Here is a 25,385-nt window from a genome sequence, read left to right as displayed (position 1 = left end):
TAATATTCTACAGGTTTCACACCACCTTTTTTCTGATAAAACGGACCCTGTGCACGATTCAGCAGATGAGGAGAAAGATTATGACACAGTTATTTAAATTAGTTCCTGTCACCTTAATCCCTGTATCTCTGTGCTTGCAAGCAGAAAGAACTTTTTCCTTGACATTAGCTATGCTGCAGTATCAGCAGTGTAGATAATACCAAGAGACTACTGTACTGTCCAGTTTTGTACTGGATATACCAGCTTATAGCAAACTTTCTGGTTTAGAAAAAAATGTTTTCCATCCTTAATTTAGGTTCTAGAATTGAGCCTTCACCTTTCTGCATTTAACACATGCCCTAAAACTGAATTATGGCCCTTCCCCTTGACACAATACCTTCTCCAGATGTCTTGAATGTATGATCAGCTACACATAAACCTTGATTAGTTTTTACTCCTATATATGCCTAGCTTTCTGAGCCATAGTATGGAAACAGTTGAAAATGTTTTACAAAAAATCCAACTTGCACATCAATTGGTCTCTGAATCAGTCGTACACCTATCTCTGAAGTTCCTATTGGTCATATGGTCTACTGGTCCAAAATTTGCAGGTTCAAAGCTTGATATTTGCTTCCTCTCAGTAAGTTCTCAGGCTATTTAATGTATTAAAACTGGAAAATTAAAACATTCTAAAATTCCTTAATTTCCAAGTTTTCACTAGTTTCATCTATGCTCTTCTTGGAGTCTTGGAGTCCTCACTGGGCAGGTGGTATTACAAAGTTATGGTTTTGGGTATTAACATGAGAGAAATATGCTAGAGGTACTGTGGGAATAAATTTTCAAAGATTTTTTCTCATCAGTCTGTTGTTACCATGATGGATCTATCATAGCTGGAAGTTAATAGTTATCTTTGTCCTGAGAAGTGCATCTCCAGGCTCTAGCCTCAAGCAGTGTGGTGTATTAGTGGTTAGGTGTGAGAGACATCAGGGAGAAGGCCTAGTTTCTGCTAGACAGATCCTGTCTGATCTTGGAAGTTAAGCAGAGAAGTTAAGCAGGGTAAGCTGAGTTTAGTACATGAATGGGAGACCAGCAACAAATATCAGGTACTGTGTGCTATATTTCCGAGGAAGATACTGGCAAAACCACTTCTAATATTCCTTGCCTAAGGAAGCCCTATAAAATTCATGGGGTTGCCATAAGTCAACAGCTGACTTAAAGACACACATATATATATACACAACACCACATGCTGTGTCAGTGAGTGTGCATCTGGAAATGTAGTGGTGGAGGAGAAGAAACTTACTTCTGCCTCTGAATACCAAGAAACATGGAGAATTCACTGAAGAATGTAGATTCTGTACAATATAAGAGAAAGACATACAAGTACAGTGCAAGTGTATTTTACTAGAAGTGGTGAGAGATGGTTTAAGGGAACAAACAATGCTGGTGTCCTTTTTGTAGCCCCATTGAATTCTACAACAAGTCCCGTGTTAATGAATAAATAAGTACATGGAACAATCTGTGGGAAAATGATGGAATGATGTTTGTAATGTATTTAGAAATAATACTGCTGTATTCGATATGGTAACATATTTGGGAAATTGGGATTGGTGTATGTGTCATTTTTTTGTGGGGGCAGTTTTATTACTTCATTAAATAAAAGCACATTTTTAAAAATTTTGAAACCAGAAATTGAGACCCAAGATGCAGGAGCTGGTAGTGTCTCCATTTTACAATGATAAGTCTATGTCAAATTTCTTTCATGCAGGATTACAGCAGTAAATTCGGTGACTTGTGAATATTTTAATGGATACTTGCTCACATTTCTTATTCTGAAGATAGAATATATTTCGGCATGTTTCCCTTTTGACACTGAATAGATCACAATTTTTAAGACAGACACAAAAGGGCTGTCAAATCATGATTTGCTGTATACACATTTATATTAATAGCCTTTCTTTCTTTCTTTCTTTCTTTCTTTCTTTCTTTCTTTTTTGTTACAGTATAGTGTGTACAGATGTCTATTCTGGCATCAGAAATCCAATTGGACAGAGGAGATAGAATTGTCTTAGAATGGTCTTTACTGCCTGCCAAAGCACTGAACTGTTATCAGCTGTTTTATTTATGGTTGATTTCCAGATAGCTGCAAATAAATTTGAAAATGCTTCTTTAGAAATCTGTGAGCATGAGAAATGAATATACTGTTGAAACAGAGTATGTATTTTAAGATTTTATTTTTTTTAAAAAAACCCTCTTTTGACATTTTGTGTGATTAATGGGTATTTAAAGACTAAAAACAGTTTGCATACTCTACAACACATTTTGCTTGCTCTTATCAGATACCTTTTCCTAAGATATAATTCAGTTCTGAAAGCCAACACTGGGATGGAAAGATAATTTTATGGTTAACACTGAAACTTGCTTTTTATCTTGAATTCAATATAACCAGAAATCAATTCCATTTCTTCACTGCTTGTGATGTAAGGATGAAGTATAGATTTTTTCTTCCAAAACAATGAAGTTGTAACAACTCTTATCTTTTTATTTGTAAATGTCCATGTCTTTGTGAATAGTGTAGCAAATAAAATACAGCTTTTCTTACATTATAAAAATATTATAGGAAGGATTTTATTGGTTAATAATACTTTGTATTCATTTGGATAAATATAAAGGAGATACTAACCCTCAAAGTAAATAAAGTTTGGATACCAGTCCTGAAGAACACCAAAACCAGAACTCAGCAAATGCAAATGAGAAACTACTCAGGGTCAGAGGCTCTCCCAGCAGACAATGATCGCCAATTAGCAGACATTAATCCTCTTTTGCATATCCTCCCACCCTGAGGAGGCCATCGACAACAGAACAATACACAGATTAACATGGAAATCACTCCTCCTCATCCAGGGTCACACACTGTGTGTGTGTGTGTGTGTGCGCGCGCGCACACGCACACACACACACACACACACACACACACACACACACACACACACTTCCAGGTCAGCATTCTCTGAAGATGCCAGCCACAGATGCTGGCGAAACGTCAGAAATAAACTCTTCTAGAACATGGCCACATAGCCTGAAAAATCCACAGAAAACTAGAGATACTAATTGTTTTTTAAATGGTAAGTTTGAAAAGTGTGTTTACACCATTTAGTCAGGGATGGGTGCCCTCTAAATAGGGGGTATCCAACTTCAAAATATCCAATGTTGATTTTTGCCACCACCACCCCCAAACCTCATCGGGCCATGTGTTCCTGCTGAGCTTCTCCAGGAAAGAAAAATGGTGTCCTTAGTAGTAGTAGTAGTAGTAATAATAATAATAATAATTTATATTTCTATCTTCCCGCCTCTCTCGATGGATCGAAGCGGGATCACACCAAGGTTAAAATTACAATTACAGTATTGCAGCACATTAAAAGCCACAGTTAAAAGAAGAAAAACAGGAACATAAAAACCTAAAAACCTAGTAGCTTTGCTCCCCCCTGCCATTTCAGTATTATCCCCTCTTGCCAAGTTCTATGCTAGATAAGAGCCTATTTAGAAATACAGTACTCCCTCAGCTTACACGGGGGATTTGTTCCAGGCTCCCTGATTAAGCCGAATTCTGCGCATGATCAAGCCCTATTGGAATGAATGGGGCTCGTGCATGTGGCAGTGGTGCGCGCCAGCCATGGATGCACACCCCATTCATTCCAATGGGATGCGCCGCCCCTTGTGCCCCGTGTGCTCTCGCGTGGCTCTACACAGATTTCAGCGTGTGCTCGAATCTGTGTATAGCGCGCCCGCATATGACGCGGGCACACTGTAGTATGTGGCAGGATAATCACTTCTTTTTGTTTTTTAAAAGATGGTTAAAGGCCTGGAGGAAGAAACAGCCTTTAAATGCCAAATTGTGCTCACCAAGGCGTCTAAGAGTGCTACCATTTTTGGCTGAGGATTGGAGTGGGGGAGTCTTGTGGGGGCTGATGGGGGTCACATGTGACCCACAGATAGCACTTTGGCTTCCCTTGTTCAAGATACTGAAGAAGGTTCAAAAAGAAGGCAAATCCCTACTCTATGGAGCCAGTACTGTATATAGTACTGTATATAGATCAATGCAAACAGAAGGACCATGGAAGAGAGGGAGCTAGTACTGTATATAGTTGTGATCAATGCATACAAAACCAAGGAAAAAAGGCAATGAAGAAAGGAGGCAGTAAAGGAAGAAATGTTAGGGAATGTGTAGAAATGCTCTTAAGTTAGAACTGTGGGCTAGGAACTGAATAGTTAAGGTTGGGGATGAGCTTTCTCTGTCTGTTCTGTGACATGTCAAATGTTGTCTTATGAATGAAGTTACAAAATTACAATTGAGGTTTAGTTCATATGAAATTGTCCCATGTTGGATCATGTTAGAAGGAGTGTGTTGTTGCAGAGAGGGGTATGTATGTGAGAGACATTTTATTTTGTGAATATTCTTTTTTATTATGTAGCGTTTGCATTCAATACTCCATATTCCAAACAGCAGAAAGCCTTGTAGTAAATGATGCTTTTCTACCTGAAGGCATTTATGTCTAGTTAATGTTAATGAAGTCAGTAGCTTGTTTTGTATTTGAGTAACATTGCTCAGAGAATTTCAAGTGGCAAGGGTTTGAAGTAATAAGACAGCATCCATTAGGCAACAGTTAGGATGCAAGATTTTTTTAAAAATCTGCGGCTTGTTTGCTGAAAGTATAAATAAATAATAAACATTCTAAAATAATGGTGGTCAAATTCTTTTTATTGGAGAGCAGGAGCAGTCCTCAATAGCAAAACAGAATTATATTTCATGTTTGATAATGAATTCCTAAATGACTTTTTTTCTCGGTGTTTAGAATCCATATATACTTCCCTTCTTTAACTTGCACATGACAATGTATACATATATTTAAGGTTTTGATTTTTAGCTACTGTTGATTTATAGAGAGTATCTTTTGTTACCTGGGCTCACTTACCTGGTCTGAAATATCATCAACAAAAAGATTTTCTTGACATTTTACTGGAATAGTAGCAGAAATGATAGTATAAGCCCGTGGTGGTGAACCTACGGCACACGTGCCAGAGATGGCACAGGAAGCCATTTTTCGTGGCACGCAGAAGGCAGGGAAGAGGAGGAACAGGTGCATGCCTGTTCTTCCTCCTTCCTGGCTGTCATGAACCTTCAACTGAAGGCCCAGGAGGGCAGGGAGAAGAAGTCCCTCCCTGGAATTCCCCCGAAAGTCCTGCCCCCAGCACAGGGTAACACCTGGTGCTGTAAGGCCTTTTAGTTTGGGCACTCGGCCCCTAAAGGGTTCACTATCACTGGCATAGGCTAAAAGCTCTTACTGTCCCTCAGATGTTGACAGTGCAGAAGACTTTGCACAATATGAAGGGTGTCATAAACAAAACGTCTGAGAATCTGACAGATTGTGGTTGGATATCACAGCTTTGGGTATGGTCCAGTTGTGTTGCTTTTAACAGTGATTTAAGCATAAAGTTTTTTAGATTCCTAGGAACTGCATATGATAAAAAATGAATATCTTATCTCATTGGCTGTAACACACTTATATTAGTATATACTCAACTATACGTTGATCTCCTGTATAAGTCGAGGGCAAAATTTTGGGGACTAAAATGATGGATTTTGATATGACCTGTGGATAAATTGAGAGTTAGGGTCATGTAACAATGGATCTAAAGAACGAAGCAAAGGAAAACAAAATCAAAGAGCTTACAAAATTGCAGGAGGCATAACAGTTTGTGTTCTCATGGAAGAATGGATGGATGAGAGAATAGACAAAGATTAGTTCTTCCAGGACAGATTATACTCTTGCGTTTCACCAGGGGATAGTTTCTATTTTTATAAGAGTTAAGGTACAGTACTTACATTGACCTGTGGATAAGTCGACACAGATTTTTTGGATGAATTTTTTTACTAAAGTTTCTTGACATATACATGAGTATATACAGTAGATATTTAAGGCACATCCCTATTAGTCAGCCTTCCTGAATCTAGAGTCTTCTAAATGTTTTGCATCATAGTTCACATTACTTTCCCCTTTTTGCAGAAGACCGAAATAGCACCAGCTTGATAAGAAACTTACCTTGGGAAGTTGGACATTTTGGAAACGATTTGGAAAGGAGTCCCCTCCCTCTTTTGAAATAAAATGATAATGTTGTTACATGCATCCCATTTCCTTGAGTTATGAGAATTTCTAGAGGCCATGCTTGATTTCCTTTGGAGAGTAGATCACTGGAGATTTTTTTTAAAAAAATATATAAAACATGTGTTTATTTTTTTGGAAAATAAGGGAGAACAACAAGTTAACCCATTTTGTCTACACAAGCAACAACATTCACATCTCAGTATCAAAACAGAGGGAAAGATTGTGCTGTCCCCTACTCCGGTTTATATTGTAGCATTGGAATTACATTAAAAAAAACATAGGCACTTCCTGTATTCTTGTTCTCTATTTCAGTAAAGCTGAAACTATTTGGTACTAAAACTGTTTCCAGTAATATATTTTATTGCCTGGGAAAGCCAATGAAACCTCAAGGGGCAAGGATTAAAGGCCTTGATCCCAGATAGGAGCTTTCATGTACAGTTTTTTAGATCATCTATTAAAACATTTCATATACTTCATATTTCCAGACCACAATATTATTTATTTAATCATTTGGTTTGATTTGATGGCACTCTTGACTTCAATAGTGCTGGAACTAACACACAATAAAATTAACACATAGTTTTGTGCCAATGTTTTGAATGTTTTAAAAGTTGCTTTATTTTAATCAACTATTGATGTTTTCTTTTTCTTTTTTCATCTACCTGGAAATTGATGGGCTATTCTGATACTGGAAGGGATAATCTCAGTTTGTAACTCAAGTAATCATTCATTCAGTGTGTTCATAACTTCCTGGAACACTGAACAAGAGGACGCCATACTGCAACATTTTTTGTGGGTTTGATGTGCTCGGTGGATGTGCATGTGTGTTTGTCAGCCTGTATATTATATTCTTTGAATGTAAATCTGTATTTAGCCAAAACAATGTCATTGGTATACATGAGAGGAGGTTTCAGCTAATATGAGACAGCACCAAGGTGAAGAGAGGAATAAAAAAAATTGTTTAGAAAAAATACTAAGGGAAGGACAGCCTTAAACGTTTAAGTGAAAACTGAGCATCTTCAGGAGGCACAGCATGCTGACTGACTGTTGGGTGTGATGGTATAGAATGGAATGGGGTATATTGGAAGATGGCATGACTGGCTGACTCAAACCCCAAACAGGAGCTCAGTGAATTGGAAAAGAAATTTGGAGTGGCCTGTGGGCAATGGAATGGGCTGTGTGTCTGGAAGTAGCTCCTGAATTAGCAGAACCCCAAAGTCTTCAAAATGCTGTTAATCAGCTGTCAGGAGCAATTAGCTCAAAAAGGAGTGTCAAAAACTCAGATGAAGTTAGGAATAAACTGGAAGGGGGACAGTTATATTTCATGTCTCTTCCCTGCTATTTGTCATTTTCTTCCCCTAAGATGGGCGGGGAAGGTGTGTGTTTCCAGATATTTTGGACTACAATTCTCATCAGTTTCAACCAGCTTAGACAACAGTGAGTGATGATGACCTATCTAGAGTTCAACAATGTTTGGAGGACCACACATTTCCCATCCCTGCTGTAAGCATCAGAAATAAAGAGAACGGAGAAGATGCATTGCTATAAAAGAGCTAAGGACAGTCATCAGATTGTTTGAATATTGCATTTTCTGGTTCACATTGAGCAACTTTTTAAAGATTCAAAGAGAGGAGAATGGAATGGAATATCCTGAAAGAAAGCATGCCTGTTGAAGTAGCTGCCTATAACACCAAACAAAAGCACTCCATACTGCAACATTTTGTTTCATGTCGACATGCTCTGTGCATGTGTTTATGTGTCTGTCAGTTTGTGTATTATATTCTTTATGTTCAGATGACACACTGATAAGGATCTGTAAACCCAATGCTCCAATAGTCAGCAGTATTACACACTGGCTGCTCTGGACTAAGACTGAAAGGGAGTAGAGCAAAGAAAATTTGCCAGTGCCAGAGCTGGATGGAAATAATGCTATTGCTATAGCTGTTAGAAACCTTCCTTACATGCTGTATTTCATGATGCAGGGGAAATAATCTGTTCTTAATTCAACTTTGTGCATCGTGCCTTATATTTTTCCTATTGAATTGTAATGTTGCTGCTGTCTTCTCAGCTTTTAGAAAGATCACAATCTGTTAATCCTTTGCATCTTTTAAAAATTTTGTGTCACTGTCAGAATATTTTAAAACTATTCTGGTCAGTTTTCACTTCTCTGTTAGCTGAGGAAGGAGGATCATCTGGTTAGCACATAATTTACACAATAGTTATAGCCTAAGCTTTCAGTCTACATATTTAGTTTTGTATGGATATCTCCTCACTGGAGAAAAGAACAGAGGGTGGGATCCATAGGTATCATTCTGTTGACTGAACTGCATCTGTCAGCACAACTGGGAAGAGTAATTTACTTCTCTTTACAACATGCCCTGGTAGATTGTGAAAACTAGAATAGTTTTCAAGCAATACAAATGGCTGTGGATGGGAAGAGAGAGTCCTGTGCTAGTGGGTGTCTGCTAATACAGTGTTGAATTTAGGTCAAAGCTTTGTGCCCATCTTATAGCCACCAATAGAAAAGCATCATTATATTAATGGACTGAGGTGTGTTAGTTATTGCATTTGTGGCTCCATAGGACCATGCCCGCCAACTGCCAAATTAATCCTCTGTCATCCCACTTTTTGAGTTGATTTTTAAGTGCTCCCGTTTCTTTCTCCTCCTGCCACTTTCCCCTTCTGTCCACACCTTATTTCAATTGCTACAAATTGAGTCCAAATTGCAAAAGTAGTTTGTGCTACTTGTAGTTAACTCAGCTGTAGGGGAGAGGATGGTATGAGTGGACTCTTATCTTTCCCAGAAGGATCAGATAAAAGTAAACTGCTGTAGTGTCTCCCAGCTTGTGTGTTCTTCCTTAGCTGTTTTGACCACACTCAGATGTTGCTTGGCATGTGAGATGTATAGAGGGTCCCAAGGCAAAAAATTGGCAGGGGGGGGGGGATACTGTTATTGATCCCTGAATGCTGCCATATATCTTAGCTGTAGATAAATAATTATCAGTTCTGTAAGACGGTAAGTACTAATGGTCTCTAGAATGGCATGCAATTATTTGGATGGCTTCACTTTTTCTTATTATTGTCAGTGTGCCAGTACTTCATTACAACATGTTAACTTATTTCTCTTATAGACTTAAAGTTTAAAATCTTGCGGGGGAATGTAGTGTCAAGCTGAACATTTTGAATCCTTTTTTTGTGTGACTTTGAACAGAGTGTTCCTTTCTGGGCTTTTTACCAAAGGAACACTTGTTTTATTGAAGCTTGTACAAATGGATAACTGATATCAAAGTTTTCTCCAGAATTGCCTGTGAGTTGCTGGAAGGTCAATGTAAAAATATATCACTCCCTGATTCTGCTAGGGAAGAATGACTATTGTTGCAGCATGCTCTAAATCCTTTTCACATTTGAGCAGTACCTGCCAAACATTCATTCTGTAGGTAATATGGAAAGTGTAACCATGCCATCACAGATCCTGTAACAAGAGGTTTATGAGGATATATCTTTTTTACTTGCTTGGGTCTTGAAAAAAACATGTGGCTATATATGAAGGAATCTTTAACAGGATGGCCTCTATAGCTTCAGCAAAAATTGAATGCATGGTATTCAGTGCAAGTTAAAGCCATGATTTTGATTGCCAAGTGCTATTTTAGCGCCATATTATGGTTCATATTTAGAAGATTCTTTTTTAAATATCAGCATCTAATATATGTGGTGCAGTCTATTTATTGTTTACTTCTCCAGAGGGGAAAGAAGACAGATAGTACAGACTGAGCTCCACAGGGGTTATTATATGTTGATTGTCATGTGTCATGCATCACATCTTTTAATATGTTTTATTAAAAATATGGCTACCTAAAAGAGATTTAGCATTAAAACTGTGCTTGGGGCAGGTTAAGTCACCTAAAGAGAGCCAGTGGGTAAGTCACTTAAGCAGTGGCATCCTGACCACTGGGTTAAAGCAATGCAGGGGGTGTTGGGATGGTGGTGGGATGGCAGCAGGTGGTGGCGGGTGCCATAAGGTTGTGCTCACCCTTTTCTGCCACCTCCGTGATGAAGCCTGAAGGGGTGCATTCCCCCTATTCCTTTGCCACAGTGGCAGCCGCCTCAGGAGGAAGCAAGAGGGTCACGTTTGCCCCTTCTCACACCACAGTGGAATGAGGGCCCAACCAGGCATCACCCCTCTTTTCAGGTGTCACCTGGTGTGGGCTGCACCTCTGACACTCCCTAGTGATGTCACTGCACCTAAGGATATGCAATGTTGCATAGTAGCTTGAGTGTTGGACTATGATTCTGGATACCAGCGCTTGAATCCCCACTGAGGTATGAAACCCACTGGGAGACCTTGGTCAAGTTACATTCTCTCAACCCCAGAGGTTGGCAATGGCAACTTCCCCCTCTGAAGAAACTTGCTAAGAAATCCAAGATAGGTTTGCCTTAGGGTTGCCATAAGTCAGAAATTATTTAAAGGCATACAACAGCAACAACAACAAGTCACCCCAGGGGCTATACAGACCACCCCAAGGGGGCAGCCTGCAGCCACCCCTTTCCTGGCCAGATTGGGGCTGCGACAATCTCAAGACGTGGTCCCAATCTGGCCTCTGGAGGGCCCTTTAAAGGGTTCCATAGCTGCAGCGGCATGGCTATATGGTGCCCCTTCAGCACTACATCATCTGGATGCAGCACTGGAGGAGGGCCATGATGCCGCACACTGTATGGAATGGCGCGCGGCACCATGACACCCTGGGGGTGGAGTCAGCGCATCCAGTGTCAGGACGCTATACCCTGATTCTACCCACAGATCAGTACATACAAAGTGCCAGTTTGTACAGGGCCGAAATCACAAAATTGGTCCTGGATTAAAATAGTTGCCTTCAATACATAATAATATCATTTTCCTTGTAATACACTGCAAGGAGAGTATCTTTAAAGAGAGTGTTCTTTAAAGAATATAACCTGGAGTGAAATTTGATCAGTTAGGGGAGTGGCAGTTGAAAGACAAAAATAATGGACCAGGAGCTTCCCAAACGTGTCATTTCTCTCTCTCTCATCTGTCCCTTTGCATTTCTGTTTGTGACACCCTGTGAGTAATTGCCATGTCTGGTTTTAATTTTAGATAGTGTTAGAGGTACAGTCTAACTTTTTGATGATGCAAACTTTTCATTATGAACTCAAACTAAATATCACATGAGACAAACTCACTGTTTGCTTAAAATGTCATAATAGAAGAACAATTAGTAGGTAAGTATAAAGGAGGAAGAAACATATGAGTGGCTGATGCTATTCAAATTTTTTGATACAGTTTGCTAGAAATAGTTCTTTGTGTTCATCAAATTTTGATGAGATCAATTTGGAAAACAGATCTGTCAGCTATTGAAAGTAGCAAAAGGAATTCCATGTTTGTTACAGATCAGCAAAGTAAGATCCAATAGAAGTATTAAACTTAGGGAACTAAAACAAACGAAGGTCGATATTCTATATACTTAACTAAATATACTTAACTGAGAGGTGAAACAGATGGATTGGGGCCTCAATCCGGCCAGCTTCCACTGCTATTTGGAAAAAGGCCACTCCTATTTGGGGCGGAAAAAAACCACCCTTTCGCCTCTAGAGCCAACTTTTGGCCGGCTCTGGGATGAGTGGTATCTGAATGGCACACCCTCAAATCACCTGGAAGCAGACCGGTGTGTAATTACCAGCGTAGCTTCCAGGTGACCCGGGGGTGTGTTGTGTCTAAACGCCACATCCCCAAGCCGGGTAGAAGCCAGCTTTACTGGGCCGTCTGTTTCAGCCCTTACCTCTCCTTGCCCAATCCACTTAAACCTGAAGGAAACATCATTCCCCTATGCTCCGATTGCCTGCAGAATAGACATTCTTTTCTCCATGCAGCTGATGCCTGGTAAAGTATGGTGGAAGGGGAGTTACAATCATGTCTAAGTAGCATTTGTGAATACAGAACAGTTGTGGGTGATTAAATATAGATAACCAAGCAGGTGACGTAGGCCTGGTACAGATGGGCAGGAAGGGACAGCGAGATGCCACCCCTTTCTGTCCTGGATCGTTGCCGCGGGAATCGCACAGGTGCAGCAATGATTTGCTTTTTGCAGCTCCTTTCCACGCCTCTGCCAAGGCGCCATCAGCACCCTGGAGTGGCGAAGTAATGTCTCTTGTGTGCCATCTCGTTTGGACGCAGCGCACAAGGCACATCATTGGCGCGCACACTGTCTGAATGTATTCATGCCCAAAATGGTACTGGAGAGTGCGGAGCGTACAGAAGCTCTACTCTCCCGAGCCCTAATTTTGGCCCCAGTCTGCTGCAAAGCGGCAGTCTATACCCGGCTGTAGAATACTGGCTAATATGTTCAAAACTTACAGATAGGTGTAAAATACCAGAATAGCTCAGAGAAGCCTGGGATACATAGCTAAACTGAATGCAAGTTAATATGTGATTATAATAGCAAATACAAATCATATGAAGAGCTTCACGATTTGAGAATAATTTCTTAAAGTCAAATATATTTCTCAAGTGTTGCCAAACAGGATTGTTCCACACTGTCTTGCCAAAGTATCAGTGCTGGAAGTAAAATATCTGCTTAGCATGCCAGTAATTATGACAAGAAGTGTGTTGGGGTCCACTTCTTATGATAGGGAAAAAGAAGGTTCTATTTTTGTGGTAAGGAGAAAAACATATCTCATGTTGAAGCACTGCTTTAAAAATACAAGTAGGATAGCATCCAGGCTAGACATTTTGGTGGTCAAATGTCAGTTGGATTGTGCAAATATTCACTTTCAAAAATATTTTTTCAAGACTATTTTTCGTGGTATTGGCTGCTTCTTCTTCCTGAATTATAGGTGATCTCATTTACTGGTAATCATGGTTTGCATAGTTAAATAGATGGCACAATAACACAGTTGTGTGACTGATAAGATTCAACTACCTGTTGATATGACTGTGGTCATGAGGGCAGTTTAAATGAAGAGCTGAACATTTTGGTAAGACTTGCCTGTAGGATTGCTCTAAAGGAAAATTTTTGTAGATAATCGTCACTCCACAAAGAATACTGTCGTTTTGCTAGAACTGAGTTTAAACAGAGACTTCTCAAAATATAAATCTAATTCCTGTTATCAACTTAGATGTTATATGTTATGCCAGGATACAATGTAGTTTGTGAATATTTTATCCTAGATGGGAACATACCATTTTGGAAATACTTTTTGGGTGGTTTAAGAAAGCAATCCATTTTCTTTTTCAAATATGGGAGGAAATAAATAAAAGACTTCTGCAGAATACTTTTGTGCTCACTGTCTCATGTCCGGTGTTCATACCTCCACTTTTCAGTGAGCAGAAGCAATATTTTTTTAGTAAATGATTCTTTCAGTTAGTGAAAAAAAGGAAATAAACATGAAATAAAGATCCTAAACCTGGTTGTTTTTAAAATGAGATTCTCTCATCGCCTAAGAAGTAATACGTATTCTCAACATCTGGCTCTGTGTTTTAAACTATGACCCTTCATTGTCCTCTGTATTGCCTCACAGCAAGAAACATGGTAAAAAGGGATTCTTCGTAACTGTGATTTTATTTGGAAAGTTTCTTTCTTTTTAAAGAACAATTTCACCTCCGAATATCATTTCACAAGGGATGTATTTCATCAATAAATTAACAGTGGCTTAGGTATTAATCCTTTCTCAAACTGCAGGATGATTTTCAATCTCATAGCAAATACTGTAATCTCTTAAGCTATCTCTTAAGCAATGGTTTTTTTTTATAACTGCCTATCAATGTATTTTGGACAGTGATTTTGATTACAAAAGAAGGAGAAAATTCTGTGTGATTCATTGCTAGGAAAGTCTCTCAACCCCCAAGTCCCACCTGTTGTGTATTTTTAATGACAGCATACCCTCTAACTGTCCTGATTTGGCAGGGACAGTCTCAATTAATTTTCTATATTCCCACTTTTTCAGTTGCTTTTAAAATTGCCCAGTTTCTCTTTCTTTCTCCCACTTCCCTCCTTTTGTCCTTGGGTTATATCCGTTGCTAGAACCTGAGTTCTAAGTGCAAAAGTAGTTTGCATTCATCTCTGCAGGAAGAGAGGAGAGAAAGGGGGTGGGATCCTGGCTTTTCTAACAGACTCAGGCAAAAGCAATCTGCAAAATGCCTTTTGTGTTCTTCCTTATTAATAACTTCTGCTACCTTGACCACACTTGAGTGTTGCTGGGCTCCACAAGTCCCAGTTTTTGTCTGTGAAATGGAGAGGGTATAGGATATATACAGTATAGAGAAAGGAACTCATCAGATTCTCTACCTCAATGATCAAAATGACTTGACTGGCTTTAGGTACTAATTACCTTGATCTCTGTGGTAGAGAAATCTTTTATTTTATTAAAAAAATAATTTAACATTACAAATACAAAATACATAAAATACACAGAATGAAAGACACTATCTATAAGTACACAAATACTTATTCTATCTTATCTCATTTTATTTTAGCGTCCTATCTAAAACAAACCTAATATCTTAAAAATCATCGTTAAACTTTATAATTCCCGAGTTTGGTACTTTCTTATCTAATCTGTCCCATCTCATTTTCCTCCTTGCTCTCCTTTCCTTCCTTCCCTTTCTTTCATTTCTCTACTCCCTCTTCCATTACTATCTCCTTTTCTCCATTCTCACAGATCTGGGTGGTGGAGAGATCTTGTAGCACCTTTGAGACTAATTGAAAGAAAGAAGTTGTCAGCTTGAGCTTTTGTAGATTTCAGTCTACTTCCTCAGATGTATTTCATGGGTTACTGTCTTATTTGCTGCTCATCTCAGGCAGCAGAACATATTGGTCCAGGCCTATTTTTTGTTGCTGATTATAATCAATTATTGTGATGTATGTGAAGAATTGTAGGCTTTTTGAGTGCCCCCATCCATACCTGTTTTGGCCTATATTATACAGTGTGCCTGCGTCACACGCAGGTGTGATATAAGTGGCTTTCAGCATATGCTGAAAGCTGTACCGGAAAAAGCCATGGCGCGCCCCGGAAGAAGAAATGGGGCACGTTCCTGTGGTGCGAGCCACGAGCTCCATTATTTTTAACGGGGCTCCAGTATACAGTACGTGGGATTTCTCTTATACTGTTTAACTGCTTTGGCTACCTCCTGTTGCATTCTGGGACTTGTAGTTTAGGAAGGGGCATTTAGAATATTCAGCCAGAGAGCTCTTAAACCTCACTGAACTACAAACCCCAAAATGCAGTAGGAGGCAGTCAGAGCAGTTAAAGCGACCTAGAAGCGTTTTAAGAGTGTAGTGCGATAATCCCCTAAATCAAGATGTACTGTTACTGTTTCAGCAGTAAGGTGCAAGAGAATGATGAATAACTTCATGTGAATTAGCCTTTGTCCTGCAGAACCTTGAAATTAAAGCTGAAAAAGAGATACTGGTAGCAGTTTTACAGGATTACATGTAATTTATGTTTAAACAGAGATACCAAATTACAGAAAACAGACATACTGGTTTTAATCACAATAAATAGATGCTAGAATGTTGAGTTTTGATTTGCTTTTATCATGAAGTGATTGTTTTTGACATTTTATGCAGGTTTACAAGTATTACATTATTTCTATTGATTAAGCCAGGTATTGGAACTTGTACACACACACACACACACACACAGAGTGAGTAATTATTCTGTGGATTGCTTTTATAGATTTATTTGAATTTTTTCCTTATCTATGAACTTTTTTTTATATACTCATCTACTTTCTCCCCCAGTGTACCTGCAGGAAAGACATGGTAACTATATCAATGGATATCTTTGTAAGAAAATTTCAGCCAGACAGATACCAGCTGTGGAAACAAGGAAAGGATTTGTACACCATTGATCATACAAAGCCCACCCCTGAAACGACACCTGAGGTAAAGGCCTGGTTGCAGAGAAGAAGAAAAACAAAGAGAACATCCAGGTGGTAATGAATGTTTTGCATTCCATATAGCTGAAGTTAAAATATTCTGTGATTTCTGTTCTTTTCAGTGCTTCTCATCCTCCCATACCCATCCCTCTGACATTTCATTTGAGCTGTTTCATTTATTTTAGTCACAGTTAATTTGTGTCTTCTAAAAATCTAGCAATGAGCTTGAGGGCAAGAGTCATATTTCATAATGATAATACCCATTGAAGAAACATCCATTTTTAAAAATGTTTAATGAGAATACATTACTGAAACTTACATACATGGAGCTCTGAGCATTAATATAGTATTTGTTATTATCCCTTTATGAGGATAGGCATTTCTTGTTGAATTCCAGTTTTGTTTTGCACTAAGAAAAGAAGCACTGGGGAGTGCTTGGTGAAATGCTAGCTTCTAGATATTGCAAGGAAGTTTCCAAATGCTACAAAATCTTCACTTATTCATTCTTGAGAGTTGTGTAGCCTCTGGCCACATTGCTGTACACAGGCAGATACTAGTTGGCAGAATGTTTAGAAGCCACTGCTAATTCCTGGTTTATGTCATAGTTCAACAGCAGATTTGAAGTTATCATACTGAAACTCTTCATGCAGTTTGTTGGTGCATGTTTTCCTAGTTAGTACTCCAATGTTGCCCTGATCTTTGTCCACATTTTACCACTTTTCCCCAACTGAGCACATTCTGAGGAGGTACATTGTGTATTTAAGATAAGAGAATAATATTGCCCCATTCCATGCTAATTTGCTTTATGGATTTTTAAACTCAGGACAACAGATGTAGTTGAGATGATACATCTAAATATTTTTATTTTCTTAACCTGTTATTTCTTAATCGAGGCCAGATATCTCTTTAACATCACTTCTGATGTTAAAAAGCAGTAGAGGAGGCCCTAATATTTATCCTGACAATTTTTTCCAAGACAAAAATTGCATGTTTTCCTTTGCCCCTTTTCACATTTTAGCCTTTTATTGTATTCTTCTGTTAGATCAGAGTCTCTTTTTGATATAAAAAAGTACCTTAAACATATGTGACTAGATATATGATGCCTTTTTGGAAACTCACCCCCCCCCACACTGCAAACTGGCTAGCACTGCAGCATTTCGTCTAACAAAGGTAAATAAGCCAAATATCTAAGCTGATACTTTAATAGGTCCTTTCCCTCCAAGCAGTATTTGTGTACTAAAACAACACAGTGGCCTTATCTGTACGATTTAGTATTTGAAAAACAAGCTTCAGCAAGTCTTTGGGTCACATACTCACCCTCCCTTCTCCATCATGTGGGAAGAACAGTTTGAAAACTTTGTTTTACGTTAATTATAGTGTAACATGTCAGAACCTTAAACTCTGGTTAATTATGTTTTGTTGAAACAAATGGACTTTTTGAAGTGAGAGCCGCAACAGAACGGCTCTAAAAGCTAGCTTTCCAACAACTTGGGGTCTGGTGTTTAGATGCCAAATGCCCTCAAGACATCTTGAAGTCACCTGGCTGCCCAGATGTGGGTGGCTTCATTGCACTCTGCGGTGATGCATTTAAGTGCCACATGCCACTGGACTGTCCTGAAGCTGCCATGGGGGCGTGACAGAATGTGAAAAGGTGGCTTTTGTCACCCAAAAAAGGAGTGGATCTTTGCCGCTCCTTTTTTGGGTGGGTCCAAGGTGGATTGGGGCCATGGTCTGAGGTGGCTGCAGCCTCAATCCGTCTTCGGAAGGGGTGTCTTCAAGCTGCCCCTTCCTCCTGTCTGTTTTGGCTCTTTCAAATGAAGTGGCAAACCGTGGTTAATGTAAAATAGGAATGCTTTATCAAAATTCCTTTTTTCTAAATTTTGTATACTTGCTATTTTATGTCAGCAGAGTCAGCTCACCTGTTTTGTCATAGCATTGTAGTACTTTTCTTTGTGGTTTCTGTGCATCACACATATGGGTCTTGTGCCTGGACAGAGTCACTATCTGGAAACTTCTAGCTAGCAAGATTTTTGATGCTAGATCTGCTCTGTCTCCTTAACATGTATGCTGCAACCACCATTTCCTTAGTTCTCTTGGCTCTGCTATAGTATTAGCACATCTTGACTCGCCTCTATTTGTTTTCTTTTGACCTCTACCTAATTTTTCTACTGAGCAGCACAAAAGGCTCCTATTCCCTTAACAAACAGAATTTTATAACATTTGTTCTTTGACCGGTCATCAAGGCAAGCATGGTGGACAAATGGACCCCTAGGAAGCCTATGGCCTCACAGCCTCACTTCAGAAGTATCCTTTGTATACCAGGACGATTTCCTTGGTTGATGGGCATGCTAAATGCCTTCTTTGTTGGAGTGTGTTCCATAATGCTATTACTCATCAGATCAGCCTTAGCTTTACTTTGCAAGCAAAACAGAAATAAAGCCGTGTGATTATATCATTCATCTGGGAATCTGCTGCTCATTCAGGGAAGCTGTTAACTTCAATGTCTAACCCCATCTATACTGGATGTACTTCAGATGTTCTTGTCTGTGGATGGCAGTTCTACTTCGAAACTCATCAATATGGCAGCTTCATCACTGTAAATGATACAGATTACTAATCCAGATGGTACCACCAATGACACCACTTGCATTGAGCCAAAGTCATCCACAAAGTCTTGTCAGTCAACAAAAAGCTGCAATAAGACAAGCCTGGGAAGAAGAAAAGGAAAAAGAAGCAGTCATCAGTAGATGTCATCCTCAACATCATCAGACCCATTGTTACCTCTGTCTCATCTTTTTGATCTGAAACTTTCTCCAGGACCTCAGAAAGAGACACAGGACATGCAGGAGAGGTGAGGGAAGAGTCTCTGCAGGCAAAATCATGCTGTTAGGAGAAAGTCATTCCATCACGCATCTTGAGTTATTTTGTTAGTCCCACTCCCGTAGTTGATGTACACCAGCCGAATTCAGTGTGAGCAAGGATCAGAGCTAGCCATGTTCCTTGCTCACAATACTATTTCAGGGAAGCTTGCAGGTATTGCCACAATTGACATAGGATGGATAGCTGGGAGCATTATTATGATTCTTCACCAGACAATTCACATTCTCATCATTGATCACTATGGGAGTGCAGATCCTTCTTTAAGGAATCCAGGTCTCCCCCATGGTACCAGGATAGACAAGGGTTTCACTATTATTACACTTACCTTCCAGAGGAAGAGTATTATGAGTGCTCTCACAGTCCACCATTGAGAAAGTGTGAGTGTTGGTACTGTTCCAGGACTCACCATCATGACTATCTCTCTGTAGCTGCATCATCATCATTATTACTGCTGATTATGGAGCCTGCCATCACCAATAATTTTTCAAAGGAAGGACTCTTCCAATCTTCCAGGATTGTTATCAACTGTATCAGTGCCCTCACTGACACTGTTTGTGTCATCAACAATTGTAGTGACCTCATTGTTGATTTCCATACCATCCATCATCCCAATATGTTTTCAAGCTGTATCACCATCTTATTTGTCCAGTCTTTTACTGATTCACTACAGGACTGCTCTCCCATTGATGAGGACTTTGGATCTGAGTCATCAGCCACTGTGTCAGTTCAGCTCTGCTCCTCATCTTTAGGAGTTCTCTTAGAGTACCTCTGCCCATCCTATGGTACTGTGGACTACAGAGCACACTCAGATATTCTCATTTGCATGGTCAAGTGCCTTCAGGTTACATATAAACAAGAACTACAACAGCCAGCTGATCCACTTTTTTCTGTTGTTCAGTCCACCACTAGTGCACCAGTAGCTCTCACTTTTCTTCCATTACTGATGTTTTCAGTAAAGTCGTTTTGGGGAAAAACCACCATCCTTACAAATGTCCTTTAGATGCCTTGAGAACATATTCAATGTATCCAAGATGAGAGGTGTGAGGTTTTGCTACATCATCCTGAAGTGAATTCTGTAATAGTTGTCTCTTCCTCTGGTAAGAGGATCTTGTTGGTACCAGCTGAGAAGAAGCTTAAGAGACATGATAGTATGGGGAGAAAAGCCTATGGACTGGCTGCCTTAGCTCTCTAGATGACTTATCACTTGGTCTTCATGATATTAAGACGATGGGATTGCAACTGTGGCTTCAAATTTCTTCTCCTTTCCAATAATTGGTAGGGCCACTTGGCATGTTCTGAATGTGTGCCATGTGTAAACAATCACATTTTAATACCTAGCATATGTTAAAACATAACTCTAGTTTGTTTTAGGCATGAAACAGATGGGCCCAAAAGAGCAGTGTGCAGCCACCCCAGGGAAACTGCACATGCTTGGCCCCTATCTGTTCCACTGCCACAGTCCTGAACCGGGCTGCTGGAAGGAGTGGATCCTATCCACTCCTTCTTGACCCAGTTATTCCTGGATGGCATGACATCAGGATGGCTTCTGGCCATGTTTGGGGTGTATGTCATCTGAATGCTATGTCCCAACATGGCTGGAAGCTGCTTCATTTGGCCTGTGTGTTTCGGGCGTAAATCCCCCAGTTCAGGCACATGCAAATGTGATAAAACAGATATTGTAGCCTCTGTAGCTTCCATAGATACAGGTGAAAGCTGCTCACCAGAAAACTAGGATAGAAAGAATATTCTAAAATATTTGAAAAATCATCAAAACCCATGTTTTTTGATTCGGGAAACCCTGATGAGAAACATCCTGGATTGATGAGAACCTTTGCATTTCAGGATTTATTCTGCATAAAATTTGCTTGTGGTTGTTTTATGCAGAAAACAGCATTTTCAGCAGAGGAAACAGCATTTTGTGCATGGTAATATTTTAATGCAGAAATATTAATTCCTGAGCAAATAGAATTTCTGTGCAGAAAAAAACCCCTATAATTGGGGATTTGTTCTGTGTAAGTCATACAAGGTTGATTTGCATTGAAAACAGTATTTTCAGTGCAGAAAACAGCATTTCAGCATTTTTCTGAAGATGCCAGGCACAGATGCTGGCGAAACGTCAGGAAGAAACTCTTCTAGAACATGGTCACATAGCCCAGAAAACCCACAAAAAACTATTAAAACTGTGTGGTTTTCAAAAACTTTCTTGTAGTGGAAAACAAATTTCTGAAATTACCTATTACAGCCTTCAAGAAGATACTTGGTGAAGCATTACATCCCTACCAAAAAAATAATAAAAATAAAAAAATAATGGATTTGTGGTGCCAAGCTCTTATAGTAGATACAGTACCTCTAAGAAAGGGCAAGAATCATTATAGGTTTGTTTTTTGTTTTGCTTTTTTAACATACAAACTGTTTAAAATGTCTTGGTAGTTATAAGACATTGCAATACTGCTGTACTGATTATCCCAACAGACCTTTCCACAGGAGATATTAAACTACCTTTTTTCCCCTTTCAGAAGCTGATCGCCAAATTTGACATTAAGAAAGCATTATTTCTTATGTCAGTCTGAACAATATCACCCAAATGTTTCCTCTAGTCATTCTTATGTAATAACTGATTGTCTAAATTGGCCCTTCTGTGTTGCTTGCTGTGTGTAGTACTGCCTTGTAATAAGAGGTTGAAGCAGGTGGCCTTTCTAGCTGTATGCTCCTGTGGAATTGCTTCAGTCCCCTGCCCCATTTTTCCATAATTTCTTGCAAAGTGTGTGCATTGAATAAGGCAACTGGCAAAGCAGGAAAGAGAACAGGACTGATGATTACCCTGTATGGGTGTCCTTAGAGCCCATAGGCGCATGCAGCAAGTCTACAGAACCTATAAAATAACTTGATGCAGTACATTAATTTTTTGTTGTATATTTTTATGAACTTTTTGTGTTATCCAGGTCTTAATTATGAGACTTAACCCATCTATCCACAACTACTAAACATGTTCACATATATAGTTGCATTTACAACTTGAGAAACTTTGAATTTTAATATGTATGCTGCATAATTGTACGATGAGGCTCTTGCATTGCTACAGAATTTGGCATCTTTATTATACAACTGCCATTTGCACTTGGCAGAGAAATTATTTCCTTGTCAGTACAACCCTTATTTATCTGGATAACCAATTTAAAAGTTAAAATTAAAAATGGAGACATTATAGTAATTATGTTGAAAGTTTTATCAGATGAGTGCATGCACTGAATTTATTCGCTAAGCTAAATCAGTAGATGCATTTCTGTGCTATTTAATTAGTAGACTTGGCAGAAGCGCAAACACAGCAGGAGATGCATGTCCCCCAAATGAAGATAAAATGTTTGTTCAGTTTCACCTCTCCTGTTATATGTCAAAGAAAAAAAATGATAACATTGATTTTGGGAATAATATGCTTTCCAGAGAGGTTCCCATAACTACAGAAATACCAACTGAAGGATAATACTGAGGTGATAATGTCAGTGTTTTAGGTGACAGGGTGTGGTGAGCACTGCTTTGGAAAGAGATTATTGTAGAGAATTTCAACATTTCTGCTGTAGAACTTTAAATGCAGTCTATAAGATCCAGATAATGATTACTGTTAGCACAGGTGAGACCAAAAGCCAAAAGCCAAAGGGTCCCATTCACAGAATCTTGTTTATTTACATGCTCACTGGGTTTAGAGTCTCAAAAATGCTACAAGATCCCTTTACATACTGGGTTTAGAAGGGATAGTCATTCCATATATTCTTTTAAAAATGAGAAGTTTCAAGACCCTCTATCTTCCAAATTGTCTTTAGTTGGATCTGTTTTGGATGACACTCTGCATAAGTGCAGGCACTTATAGATGTTATTCTGACATATTTGCAGAATAACAGCAGGCATTTTTTTTTAAGTAGACTTATAATATGTAACTGTACCAAAGAGCTTTTTAAACTGAGTTGTGAGTTTTATTTATTTTTTTAACTTTTTGTATGTTTTTAACGATTTTATATTGTTTTAATTGTGACAGTTTTAATTGTTCATAAAATTGTATAGATAGATTTTAATTGATTTCCTTCTGTGAGCTGCCTTCAGTCCCTTTATATGCCATCAGAGGATGGCATATAAATAAAACAATAAATCCAGTTTGTGTACTGGATTAACATATGGCAGCACAGAATTTCAATGTTTTTCACAATGTTGTTACCTTTGTCCTTCTTTTGTTTGTGTTTTATCTTGATAGCTAAATATTGCGAACATGTTATAATCTGCAGTAGCTATAGCTTCTTGAACATGTGTTACCCTCCCACTCAGAAATAGTCAAGACACAAGTGATAGGTTAAACTAAGGCTACTTTATTAAAACCTTTTAAACCCTCTAACCTTCAGTGAGAATTCAGCTGAGGCCGGGATTGTTTCTTCCTCAACCTCCTCTTCAGCCATCAAGGTCAAGCATGCCAAGCCCTAATGCCATCATGTATGATCCAGTGCATCCAGTGCCTCCAGTTGGCCGGTCATTATGACCAGAAAGTCCTCCCCAGACCCCATCCTGGCCTATTCCCAGAGATTATTCCCCTTCCCCCCGCAGACCCTAGGGAACCTCCTTTTACTAAAAGATGCCCAATGGGTGCCCACTGATACCTTTTACTGTTTCCCATACTAACCACTAAATGATCAAATTCAGAATTAAGACCCCACTCTTAGCCAATTCTCCCAGTAATGATGGGCCAAAAATTCCTACCTGACCCTGATGCTGTGGCCTGCTGAGTGTAAGCAGACAAAGAGGCTGGCACTGAGGAGAATTTTTAAGCCCTCCATGCTCCTTCCCCTGGTGCCTGCTGTGCCACGATGGCCATTATCATCAGATAGAGCATCTCCTCTCTTTACAAAAGACAACCCCACCTCATCTCTGCAGTCTTAGATGCAAAGCAGCAGTTATAATTTTCTTTCTTTCAGATTCTGGTGGCTGCTACTAAAGTGGTTATTACAAACTGTTGAAATTTATTTATTTATTTATTTGGTAAATAAGGTTACATTAAAGTGATTAATCAAAATGTTTTAAACACTTTTGTATTTTAGCATCATTTTCACAATTTAATGCAATTGGGAAATAGTTAATGGACATCCCAAAGCCAGTTGCATGGTAAAGCATTTAGGATTGAAAAAGACTAACAACTCAAGTGCATTACAGATGAGTTACTTGAGGTCATTTTAGTTTAATAACTTGGTTTTTAAGAGCTGTTATAACAAATTTGAAGGTTAAATTCAATCAATTCTTAATCTATTGCTTAATAAATTGTAAACACCATCTCTGCACAAAAAGATGAAAAATTGTCAGTTTTTTTTATTTCTTTAAGCAGGTGAAAGGGACATTTATATTGGTAGATATTTTATCTTACCCCAGCCAGACGGTCTGTTCTGACAGCAGTATCTCTTATAACAGCTTCCAGCACACCCGATCACGATCAAAAAAGCTTAAAACTCCAGAGGACAAGAAGGTATCAACCATAGTAGTTGGTACAGAAATCACAGCCACTGAAGCAACTACAGATAGCTTCAAGGTCAAAGAAAAGCCATCAGAAAAAGTAAAGCCAGTAAACACTGGAGTGCCTTCTGGGGAAGAACAAGACGCAAGCAGGATACAGATAGATCAGAATTTATTGGATAACAAAGAGGTCTCGGGTGAGATGCATGATATTTATTTCCCAAAGAATTTGTAGGCAGTTGATACTGTGATCCTATAAATCTGCAAGTGAGACGCTACACCTTGTACAATTCCTTGGAGACTGTTATCGTTCTCTTATACAGCCATGAACATTGAGAGCACTGTAGAATATAAAGCAAATTGTGATATGACCAGTTGTCTAACAGTGTTGTTACATAGGAACATAAACATTTTCTTTGACTGGGTCAGATCGTTGGCCCATGTGGCCCAATATTGTCAACTCTGACTAACAGTGGCTCTCCTGAGTTTCACGAAGACATAATTTCTTACTTAGAGTTCCCTGGTATTAACCAGTGGTCTTCCATTAAAGTACTATCCAGGACTGACTGCTTCCAAATTAAGATGAGATCTGTGTATTCTGAGAGGTATGTTGATACTGTAATATTGCTCCAATACAATTGTTGGCACTTTCTGAAGTACATACCTATTTACTTTGGGATTTAGATATTATCTCATGTTTTCCTGGACACTTAGAGATAGGTAACCATGTAGTTCATGTTTCTGTATAAAATACTGTAAATGGACCTAAACTCAGTTTTGTATTGTATTAGGAGAAATTTTTCTTTCTCCTTCCATACTTACATCCTCTGTGCCACTCAAAAACTTGGGCTGAGGGTTTCCCAGACTAGTTCAGGGGAAAAGAAACAGTTCTATCAGAGTTCTGCAAATGGAAATGGTCTTTTAGTGACCAGCAGTGAATCATACCATTAAATCATAATTAAGATTCTTTATCATTTTAAAGGGGA

The 25,385-nt window shown here is 39.0% G+C and overlaps 1 protein-coding gene across 3 annotated transcripts in view; it reads left to right on the top strand.

The window, feature by feature from the left end:
• The window catches only part of KDM4C (lysine demethylase 4C), a 284,733-nt gene that overhangs the window by 132,698 nt on the left and 126,650 nt on the right, over nt 1-25,385 (top strand). For 2 of the 3 annotated variants that reach the window (XM_089489834.1, XM_089489853.1), the window contains exons 10-11: nt 15,899-16,092; nt 24,358-24,596. In XM_089489834.1, the coding sequence (XP_089345960.1) occupies nt 15,899-16,092; nt 24,358-24,596 (433 nt within the window). The remainder of the gene's footprint in view (nt 1-15,898; nt 16,093-24,357; nt 24,597-25,385) is intronic. The other variant, XM_089489843.1, reaches the window with a different exon arrangement.

The sequence above is a fragment of the Sceloporus occidentalis genome, unplaced genomic scaffold (assembly GCF_023333645.1).
Source record: "Sceloporus occidentalis isolate IW3139 unplaced genomic scaffold, rSceOcc1.0.p SCAF_1, whole genome shotgun sequence".
In the NCBI taxonomy this organism is placed as follows: Eukaryota; Metazoa; Chordata; class Lepidosauria; order Squamata; family Phrynosomatidae; genus Sceloporus; species Sceloporus occidentalis.
Note: the sequence above shows the minus strand (reverse complement) of the source record. Positions and strands in the feature narration are given on the sequence as shown.